At 38.2% G+C, this 11,982-nt stretch overlaps 1 protein-coding gene across 2 annotated transcripts in view; it reads left to right on the forward strand.

The window, feature by feature from the left end:
• Positions 1–1,986, forward strand: part of Sypl1 (synaptophysin like 1) — a 31,484-nt gene extending 29,498 nt beyond the window's left edge. For both annotated transcript variants that reach the window (XM_028878473.2, XM_037210491.1), the window contains one exon: positions 1,022–1,986. In XM_028878473.2, coding sequence (XP_028734306.1) covers positions 1,022–1,156 — 135 coding nt within the window. In that variant the 3' untranslated portion in view covers positions 1,157–1,986. The remainder of the gene's footprint in view (positions 1–1,021) is intronic.
• Positions 1,987–11,982: the final 9,996 nt, after the last annotated feature.

Genomic DNA, 11,982 nt, shown 5'->3' on the forward strand with positions numbered 1-11,982 from the left:
AATGAACACTTTTAAGAGTTTCTTAAATCTGTAAAATGTAACATATGTGATTCATTATATTCATCAATTTCATCAAATTGAAGTTGATTGGCAGTAACATTGAATATATTCTATTTTGGAACGCTTTTTCCAGGAAACACTTTTCCATAAGATGAAGACAATATTGCTTTATAAAGCAGTTTGCCCACATTCTTGATAATAACTCTGTAATGTAAACATCAATACTTAGAGTTTTTATTGATAGGTAGTGCTGTGACTGGGACAATTTCATAAAAATTTTGTGTGTACTTATACAAAAATTGTAAAGCATTTGCTTTCTAGTTACATAGTTCCTCAGTTTCTTACCCCACTCTTAACTTCCTAAGTCACCATCACTGATTACTGAAGGGCTTTGTTAAATAAGGTAGGTAGGCTCATCATTCCTGTGTGTATGTGGGAAGAAAACTATGTGCTGATGAGTGCAGGGTATGAAGTAGAATTCTGGCTGCAAGTGTTGGAATAGCAGAGGGCAGTCAGAAGAGAGAATGGAAGAAAAGTGAAAACCTTAAGAGATGCAGACTCGGCTTCCTGCTGAGCCTTTTCACCCTGGAATACCAAAGTCTAAATTCAGAGTAATAAAAGGGAGTTACCGCTTTTCTCAAATGTAATCCTATGTGCCGAAGTAAAAAGTTTTCATTTTTGTTGTTTTATGTTACAGATTTAGAGTATTAGCATGTTGAATATAATAAGTCATTATGCGCCAGGCGGCGGTGGCGCACGCCTTTAATCCTAGCACTAGGGAGGCAGAGGCAGGAGAATCTCTGTGAGTTCAAGGCCAACCTGGGCTACAGATGAGTTCCAGGAAAGGTCCCAAAGCTACACAGAGAAACCCTGTCTTAAAAAAACCATAAAAAAAAATAATAATAATTATGCCCCCAAAATTTGTTCAATGGACTGTATGTATAGACTTTGTTTTTTATTCTGCTTTGTATGTGTATTAAAGCAAATATTAGATTTTTATATTTGTTTCCCTCTTTCATAGATCTTTGGCTTTCTGAATATGATACCTTGGGGAGGAAATGCTTGGTTTGTATACAAGGAGACCAGCTTACATAGTCCATCAAATACATCAGCTTCCCACAGCCAAGGAGGCATCCCACCCCCTTCTGGAATATAATTAAATGGGGGAAATATACTGTATAAAATGTGTGCTATACTATGCCTTGTTGCCAACATCTTGAGAAGCATTATTGTTTCTAATAAAAAGTAATGGCTTTTTCAGTAAATTGGTGGGTTTAAAATTTTGCTGCTTTTCTATATAAAACGTGCCTTTTCTAGAAATGCAAGATGTAAATGCATTTTAAATGTAAGTTTGAACATTCAGGAGCCTGTTTATGAAATGATACTTATTTTTAAGTGAACAATAATTTCACTAAGTTACCTTCTAAAGTGTTTACACCTTAAGCCTTAACATAAACCTTCATTCAGAAAAGTTATGTCATATCATAATATAGGAAGAATGAGTTTGGAATATACACTACTGATAGTTTGTACACATCATACCCCTAAGGCTTGGCTTGTTTAAGAAAACCTTGATTGCATAAACTGTATTTAGGAAAAAAGATTAGTATAAATTTTATATATGAATATTGTTCATGTTAAAAATTTTTGAATTGCAAAGAATGGGTATATATTTTGTTTCTGTTTTTCTAAATGACCTGCTGTACTTATTAGGTGTACTGAAATTGTCTTAGGAGCAAGGACTTGAAAATTCTAACAAATATGTAGAGTTAAATTTGTGCTTCTGGTGGTTTCTTAGGCTTGCTATGTTAGAAAGAGCATGGTTCCCACTATATATATATATATATACATTCTTAATGATAATGGTTTGCTATACTTGTTCACAAGAGAGAAAAATCTACTTGTTTTCTTCAAGACCCTGTTAGAGGGTTACAAAAAAATTAAGGTTGCCTTTCACTTTTGAAACATTAAAATTTAGTCAATGAAGTTGTTTCTCCTGAGTTTAACATTGATATTATAAAAATAAGTGCAGTTCAGATTTCATATTTCTTAATATTCATTCTTACTTCACAAAAGGATGATTAAGGAATGATGCTATAAAGGAACCTCAGTAAACTGTATTGTGTATGTGCTGTCTTTACACACACATTTGGGTATGTTGAGAATACAATGCTTTTTGATGTACAGGGATCCAGACTTCCTGTCCTTACAAGATGATGTTTGTATGCGAAGCACATCTTGAGATATTGCCTTATTTTTATTGTTTATTCATAGCAAACTGTCTATGTAAGAATGTATGTTTAATACAGCAAACAATAAAGAAGTTACAATAAAGAATGCCCCAGTGTGACAATAACTCCCCACCCTCAGGTGTGAGCAGCACAGAATGGAACTGGTTTTCAAAGCAGGAGGTAGAATTACAATAGTGTTTTTAAGTGTTTGTCAGGGAACAGAACAGAATTTGAAAAGCATAACTCTTACATTGTTTTCCTGGTAAACATTTTCTAATTGGTCACTCAAATAGCAAAGATTACTGATTGAGAAGATACAGCTTCTGCAACTGGTTTTATAACACACTGGGTAGACTGCTTGTCTTGCATACATGAGGCCCTGGTTTTAATCCCTGCACTGCATAACCCAGCTGTGGCAGCCCAAGCCTCTAATCTCAGCACTGCAGTTTAAGGTCATCCTTGGCTACCTGGGGAATCCAAGGCCAATATGGGATGTGTGAGTCAGGCACACTCATTTCCTGCTCACTGGGTGCACTGTGTGTGTGTGTGTGTGTGTGTGTGTGTGTGTGTGTGTGTGTGTGTGTGTGTGTGATCTGTCTCTCCCCTCTGTTTCTCTCTGTGTGTATGTCTCATCTCTGTCTCTCCCTCTGTGTTTGTGTATGTGTCTCTCATCTCTGTCTCCTATCTGTGTGTGTGTGTGTGTGTGTATACATCTGTCTGTGTCTCTTTTTCTCTCTTGTCTCCTCACACCCTCTTTCCCTTCCTACCTCCTTCTCTTTCCCCACCCCCACCCCCACCCAGGAGCTAAACTGAATGGTTTTGAACCTAGCCTTGGCCATTCACTAGCTGGTAACAAGATGAAATACCCTCTCTGCCACCATTTGTATCTGAAAACATGGAAATAAAAGTACTGACCTTGGGCTGTAGAGATGGCTCAGGGCTTAGGAGCACTGACTTCTCTTCCAGAGGTCCAGTTTCAATTCTCAGCACCTACGTGAGATAGCTAATAACTAACTATAACTCCAAGGGGATCCAGTGTCCTCTTCTGGCTTCCACTGGTACTATGTTTATACATAGACACACACATGCTGGCAAAACACTCATATGTAGCTGAAGTTTTCCTATGTCCTGCCCAGTCCACAGCCACTCAGACCCAAGTAAACACACATTTTAAATGCCATATTTTGTAAGTCTTTGAAGTGTTTGAAGATTATCTACCTAATTGAAATATATATATACCTAGAAAACTTAACTAACATGATTGTAAGTTTGATTATCATAGATGACTAATCATCTGCATTTTTAATTATACATTACAATTTCAAATGAGCTGCACAAACATAATACCTTAAACAAGAGTAGAAATAATACATACAGTACAACAAAATTCACTTTATTAATAAACTAAAATCTATACCAATGTAAAACATTTTAAACAAATTGCTCTTTAAAAGTATATTCAACAATCCACCCTTTTATCCTATCATATCTACACTTTTTTTAGAAAGATATTGCTTTTATAATCAACCTGTTTTAAATAAAAATAAACATTTATAAACAATATTTTGAGAAATTGGGTGTAGTTTTTCATGCTGCTTCCTGCTGGATGAGTGCGCTGGTAATCTAATGGAGATCCTGAGAAAATTATAGTCAAGTCCTGACTGGAGTAGTCTGGCTGCATTGTCTGAGCCAGTTGCCTTGAAACAGTTCTGGATGTTGTATCATCTGGGCTATGGTGTCATCAGAGACCTTTTAGGGGGTCTTGACTGGTCAAACCACATTAGCCTAGAAGCAATCCACAGGTTCTCGTCTTCTGTGGAAACAAAAGCAGAATCTCTTTTCCAAAGCAACGTATCCGTAGACATAAATTTTTGAAATCAAGATATCTTTAAAATATATACATTGGTTTAACTGAGTAGCCTTTACAATCAAATGTCTTCCTGCAGTTAAAAATTCCAAACACAATATAATCGACTTTCTGTGTAATATCCATCCTTACGTGGCTTAATTTTTATATTACCTTTATTGTCTCTTTAGAGGCTTTATTTTTTAAAACTTTTTATATAACTGCAGGCAAAACACTCATATGTCTTTTTTTTAACTGACTTCAGAAAATATATGAAAAGCAAATGGCTATGGAACCATGTTCAGCACATAAGTCCTCTGTAAATGTTAGCTATGTCTGAGACTGTTAGCCTGGAGTCCAGGGGCTGGAGAAGCAAGAAGAGCTTCAAGCTTACAAGCCCCACCCTTGGTAGTGTTTACAGTTTGATTTCTCCTCACCACACTTAGGTGTTTGACTTTTTCTGTTGGTAGATATTGGAGGTTAATGAAATAAGGTAATAGTCTGTTAAAATTAGAGTAAACTTAGAAAGGGCTCCTGCCTCCTCCCCTTCACACTGCTTTTTAGTGAACATTACAGAGACAATTTCTAGGACAAAAGCAATCAAAGCTTTCACTTCTCAGAGACAGGCTGCAGACAGCTGTATAGAAACAGACTCATTGCTAATGTTTTTAAATAAAGTTCACATGGATAAAGATCATTTTCAATCTACTAAAGGTATGGGCAGCAGTACATGATATTTTATTTTGAACATAGTTAATGTTTTTATATAATATTTCAAAAAAATTGGTTGAACGTATAAACTCATACAGAACAGTTGCTCCATTATATAAACCAGATTTTTAAAAGAAAATATTACAAGAACAGCCTTTTCCCTACTGAGGTACAGTTGGTACAGATAGCTCAGAAATGAATATTCTTACCGGTACTTGATGGTACCAGAGTTTTGTTTTGTGAGGATTTCTTCCTGTGGATATAAGCAGTGCCCAAGTCATCTTGGCATTTACTTGGGCTGCATTTTTCTCCCATCTCTGGCTTGTATTTTCACTGGATTTTTGTTATAGGAGTTTGTTCATTTCAACGGTATGTAACTATCTTCCTCATGGCTTTTAGTTTTCCACAGTTTTTCTCCTGTCCCATAACAGAAGATGGCTCATTTCTTCTGGCATGAAACAGGGAGTTTGCATTTTTCCTTTTAACAATATGCTTGAGTTTAAAGAAGGAGGAGAGAGCCATTCTCCAACTCCAAAGTCAGCTTTAAATTTTAATTGAACTGGGACTACAAGAAGACGATAGAGTTAAATGTCTTTAGAGAAAAGCAGAAACAAACATTTAGGAAGACTTATAAAATTTTATAGATGGATATACCAATAGGTCATTTTACTCTGTTTCCTGGGATAGATGATTTGTCCTTTTTCTTCAGTTGTCTCATTTGTCCAGTATTCTTCAGATTCCTTAGCCTTCATTCTCCTAAAAGACAAAAACAAAAACCTTTCCCCAAGACTAATTTTGGGGAGGTTCCCTTTTGGCAAGTTATTCTCTGATTAAATGAAAAGGCATGTGTTATTAGTGTAAGTTAGTTTAAATTGGAGTTCATGCTGGTTGATGAACTATCACCTCCTCTAATTAAGAGGTCTCTCTTGTTCAAATCAAACCTTTGTCAATTTTGATGGTATCCACAGCTATCTTCTCCTGTAGAAACAAAAGCAAAACCTCGTCCCCACGTAACACATATCCTGGTTTCCATTCTGAGGTCAGCATATCCTTCAAGTATATAGGCTGATTTAATTCTGTAGTTTTTTTCTATTATCCAATGTCTCTCTGCAGCTGTTGTTCCTTTCTCATTGGCACTGAGAAAATTCAAAGTTAATAGAGCATCATGCAGTCTATTTCTGGGGAGTTTTGTTACCCCTTTCTGTTTATTTAGCATATCCTTTAGAGTTCTGTTTGATCTTTCTATAACTGCTTGACCTGTAGGATTATGTGGTATACCTGTAATATGCTTTATATTGTAATAAGCAAAAAACTTTCATTTTAACAGAGACATATGCTGGAGCATTGTCAGCTTTAATTTGTGCAGGTATACCCATGATGGCCATAACTTCTAGCAAATGAGTGATTACAGAATCACCTTTTTAAGAACTCAAAGCAGTTGCCCATTGAAATCCTGAATAAGTATCGATGGTATGGTGTACATATTCTAATTTTCCAAATTCTGCAAAGTGAAACACGTTCATCTGCCAGATTTCATTCCTCTGAGTACCCTTTAGGTTACATTCTGCTGGTAATGGCGTTTGATTGTAGAAGGAACAAGTAGGACATTTTTTTTACTATTTCTTTGGCTTGTTGCCAGGTTATGGAAAAATCTTTTTTAAAATCTTTACTATTGACGTGGTGTTTTTTATGAAATTCTGAGGCCTCCAGCACATTTCCTATCAATAATTTATCAATCTCATCATTGCCTTGTGCTAGAGGGCCTGGCAGACCAGTATGGGATTGGATGTGAGTTATATATAAAGGATGATTCCTTTTCCTGATTGTATCTTGTAATTGAATAAATAGTGAAGTTAATTCTGAAGCATCGGGGATAAATTCTGCAGTCTCAATATGTAATACCACTCTTTCAGCATACTGAGTCAGTTACTATGTTGAGAGGTTTTGAAAAATCCATTAATACCAACAGAATAGCATACAATTTTGATTTTTGAACTGAATTATAAGGACTCTGAACCACTTTACTTAAATTTTCTGATTTGTAACCTGCCTTTTCTTGTTTGTTGGCATCTGTATAAAATGTACGAACTCCAGATATGGGTTTTTTCTGCACAATTCGAGGCAAGGTCCAATCAGCTCTCTTTATAAGATCAATTCTATCGCTTTTGGGATATTTGCTGTTAATTTCTCCCAAAAAATTACTGCAAGCTCTTTGCCAAGGTTCACTTTCTGTCCATAATTTTTCAATGTCCTCCTTAGTTAAAGGTATGACAATTTCTGCTGGGTCTATTCCTGCTAAATGACGAAGTCTCAGTTTTCCTTTCCAAATCAAGTCAGATTTTTTCCACATAAGTTTTTAATTTTTTTATTTGGTAAAAATATCCATTCCAATATAATATCTTCCCTCTGCATTAATATTCCTGTAGGAGAATGCCTAGAAGGTAAAATAACCAAAATGCAATCCAGCTTTGGATCAATACGATCCATGTGCCCTTCATGTACTTTCTTTTCTACCAAGGCCAATTCTTTCTCAGCTTTAGGTGATAATTCTCTTGGACTATTTAAGTCCTTGTCACCTTCTAATGTTTTGAACAAATTATTCAATTCATCATTTTTTACCCCAACAATAGTTCGTAGATGAGAAATGTCTCCAAATAATCTTTGAAAGTCATTAAGTGTCTGTAGTCAATCTCTCCTAATTTGCACCTTTTGGGGTCTAATTTTTTATAGCTCTATTTTATATCCTAAATAATTAATAGAATCTTCTCTTTGTATCTTTTCAGGAGCAATTTGTAATCCCCAGCAAGGCAAAATTTTCTTTACTTCTTCAAACATTCTTTCTAAAGTGTCTGCATTTCAGTCAGTAAAATATCATCCATATAATGATAAATTATAGATTTAGGAATTTTTTTATGTATCATTTCCAATGGCTGTTGTACAGAATATTGGCACAGAATTGGGTTATTCAACATTCCTTGTGGAAGGACTCCCCATTGAAATCTTGTGTGTGTGTGTGTGTGTGTGTGTGTGTGTGTGTGTGTGTGTGTGTGTGTGTTATTTAACTGGCCTAATGGCTCAGGCTTCTAGCTATCTAGTTCTTACATCTTAAATTAATCCATTTCTATAAATCTATACCTTGCCATGTGGCTTGTGGCTTACCGGCATCTTCACATGCTGCCTATGGTGGTGGCTGGCAGTATCTCCCTGCCTCAGCCTTCCACTTCACAGAATTCTCTTCTGTGCTTGTCCTACCTATACTTCGTGCCTGGCCACTTCCATTGAAATCTTTTAACCGGTTGAGAATTATAAGTAGGCACCATGAAGGCAAATCTTTCTCTGTCTTTTTCTTGTAAGGGTATTGAAAAGAAACAGTCTTGCCGGGCGGTGGTGGCGCACCCCTTTAATCCCAGCACTTGGGAGGCAGAGGCAGGCGGATCTCTGTGAGTTCGAGGCCAGCCTGGGCTACCAAGTGAGTCCCAGGAAAGGCGCAAAGCTACACAGAGAAACCCTGTCTCGAAAAACCAAAAAAAAAAAAAAAAAAAAAAAAGAAACAGTCTTTTAAATCAATAACTATGAGAGGCCATCCTTTTGGTAACAGAGTAGGCAAGGAATTCCAGATTGTAGAGAGTCCATTGGCTGAATTACTTTGTTAATTGCTCTAAGGTCTGTTACCATTCTCCATTTATCAGATTTCTTTTTAATAACAAATACAGGAGAATTCCAAGGGCTGGTTGATTCTTCAATATGCTGAGCATTTAACTGTTCTTCTACCAGCTCTTCTAAAGCCTGGAGTTTTTCTGTTGTTAAAGGCCATTGTTGAACCCATACAGGCTTGTCTGGTAACCATTTTAAAGGTAGAGCTGTTGGTGTCTTTGGAAGATCATCAGTTATTCCCTGTTCTTGTATGATATGGATGGTTGGTGATGACTCATTAGAATAATCTCTTCTAGTATTTCTCTCAGAAACATGTACTAGTTTATGATTTGTTTCCGAGATTGGAGGGATGTTAATCTGAGTATTCCATTGTTGCAACAGGTCTTGACCCCACAGGTTCATAGCTATGTTAGCCACATATGGTTTTAATTTTCCTCTCTGTCCTTCTGGACATCTTGTTCCAATTCCTAACAGTTAAACGTTTACCTCCTGAAGAGGCCAAGTTGGATGTCAAAATTCTGGTGCAATTATGGTAATGTCAGCACCTGTGTCTACCAGACCAGACAACAAAACACCATTTATTTTTATCATTAATTTTGGTCTTTGTTCATTTATAGAAATTTGCCAAAAAAATTTCTTTATGTTTTCTCCTGAATTTTCTATTCTCTCTATTTTGTCATCCAAAGCAACCTGGTTTATTCCAATAGGCATTTGGTTATTTAACTGCTCTGAGTAGGGGTTTCCTCTACGACTGCAGGAAAGGTCTGAACTGCATTTCCTGTGGGGGCCTGTCTGAGGCCACTCTGGGAGTTTCCAGAAGACCAAGTAAAGGATTACCCTGTCTGTCCCTTGTTGTTCTACATTCCTTGGTCCAGTGTTTTCCCTTACCACACCTTCTGCATACTCCAGAAGGGAAGTTCTCTTGCCATTGTTCCATCTTTCATGAATGAAGAAGTAGGAAAAAGTATAGCTTCTCTGGCTTTTGGGAACATGTCCTCCCTCTTCTTGCTGAGTAAAGTTTCTGCCGAACTATAGATTCAGCAAGCAGAGGGAGGCTGGGTGAGGAGAGTGTATCTTTGCCTCTCAGTATTTGTTTTCCCCATGCTTAGCACAAAGCTACTAGAAAAACAATGTAAGTGTGGAAATAGTTTTAATACAGAATTTCCTTTCCCAGGATTTCAAATGGCAAAATAGTATATGTGTAGTTTCATTTTAAAATAGAAGTTGTCTTCATGCTACTAGTTCTATGTAATACGTAAGAAATAAGTCTAAATCAAGTGCAGAACATCAGCATTGGAAGAGTCAAATCCCTCACTTTATAAATCAGATCTAGAGTTCAGCTTGAGAGAGCATGGCATCCACACTATTCCCAGAGCAGAAGTGTATCTGGACCCAAGTCCAGCCCCATTTAGCCAGCATATTTAGGCCAGACACCACGTCCTGCATCAGGACATCAAATGTCTCTACAGCTCTCTCTGGGGCAGACTGAGAAGCAAACTGCACTGTGTAGCTGTGTGTTTATTGTCTCTTTGACTCTTGGGGGGGGGGGGGTGCCACCCAGCTCCCAAGTAAATCACATGGAGGCTTATTCTTTTTGATGAATGCCCAGCCTTAGCTTGACTTGTTTCTAGCTAGCTTTTCTTAACTTAAAATATCCCATCTTCCTTTTGTCTCTGGGATTTTAGCTTTCTCTATTCTGTATACCATTCTTTACTTCTTACTCTGTGGCTGGCTATGTGGCTGTGTGGCTGGCCCGTGATGTCATCCTCCTCCTTTTCTTGTTCCTTCTTCCCTTCCCAGATTTCTCCTCCTATTTATTCTCTCTGCCTGCCAGCCTTGCCTATCCTTTCTCTGCCCAGCTCTTTATTAGACCATTAAGTGTTTTAGACAAGCAAAGTATCACAGCTTCACAGAGTTAAACAAATGAAATATAAAAGAACGCAACACATCTTTGCATCATTAGAACAAATGTTCCACAGCATGAACAAATGTGACACATCTTAAAATAATATCCCACAACAGTACTGGGGCAGCTCTCAGTGTGGGCCTGGCTTCTTTGTCCTCTTTGTCAAACACCCTATGCTGAACTAAACAGTGTGATGTGAAACTTCCTGCCACCCACAAAAGCCATAAACAATCAGACCTTTCCCTTGAGGGATCGGCCTGAGATCCCTGGCAGAGATGCTCTCCCCATCTTTCATGAATGCAGCATCGCTCCAGGTTTTAAAGAGAAGCTGCTCTTTCCTTCTAAGGCCCCATTAAGTTTAGCTCTCCCTACATTATATTGCTCCCCTCCCACCTTAAGTCTCCTCATTGAAGGGAAGTGTGTTGGCCGCCTCTGTAAGCCAACAGCTATTGCCTTACACACACACACACACACACACACACACACACACACACACACACACACGTCCCCCCACACACACCACATTTCTTCTAACACACTACAAATTTTTAATTAGCAAAGAAGGTGTTTTTGCCAATAACAGAATGTTATTTGTATTATATTAGCCAAATGCCTTACTGTTTTGAGAAAAAAAAAAACACAATGTAGAAGTCCACCCAGGCATTTACACCCTCCTCACATGGCCACATGGCCCGGAGGTCGGCTCTGTCATCTCTGCTGAGACAGTAAGCACTAATAGCACTAGGGGTGAGCCCCACTGCATTTGTTTGACAACGTGTTGGTTATTGTCCTTAGCAGGGGCAATTTCAGTGGAGTTTTAGGGACAATAGCCTGATCAGAGTAGCACAGGAAAGAATAATTTGGGAGAGGAGGACATGAGCAAATATGGATGATTCTTCGGAGGCACTCTCCTGTGGGGAGAAGCAGAGAACTGGAGTAGAGGGTTTTGTCTTTTAAGCTGAGAAAAAAAATTGATTCTCTTTAGAGCTAGAAAATCCTTGCTGATCCAGAGAGAAGGAATGGAAGGATGGTTGCAGAGCCAGAAAGGAGGAAAGGCAGGGATCCTGAACCCGAGGGAGGGCACACACAATCCATTATATCAGGACAGTGTGTCTGTGTGTCTGTGCACATGTGTGTGCCTGTGTGTATGACAAAGTGCATGTGTATGTGAATGTATGTGGAGGTCAAACGGTTGCTGTCCTGTGTCTTCTCAGTCACTCTCCACACTGAACCTGAAGTTCACTGATTCTTTTAGGTTGTCTGGACAGCAAGTCCCAAAGATCCTTCCAGCCCTGCTGCCCCCATGTTGGCACTACAACCATACTCTGGCTTTTTCACATGCGTGGTGGGGATTGAACTGAGATTCCCATGCCCAGTGAGCCATCTCCCGGCTCTGCCAAAAACAGAATTTTTAAACAAGTTGCTTAGATTTAGTGACAAAGAATGTTCTCTTTCATTGCTACCGTGTTCTAAAAGTAAGCAAGATCATCACATGAGAATAAGCAGGAGGGCAATGTACAGATTCAGTGAGCAGGAGGTGAGGAGAAGTAGAATGTTTACATTCAAAGGCTTTGCCAAGCATGGCAGACACCTGTAATCCCAGCACATGGGAGGCTATAGCGGGGCCCATCTCA

The sequence above is a fragment of the Peromyscus leucopus genome, chromosome 14 (genome assembly GCF_004664715.2).
Source record: "Peromyscus leucopus breed LL Stock chromosome 14, UCI_PerLeu_2.1, whole genome shotgun sequence".
NCBI lineage: Eukaryota > Metazoa > Chordata > Mammalia > Rodentia > Cricetidae > Peromyscus > Peromyscus leucopus.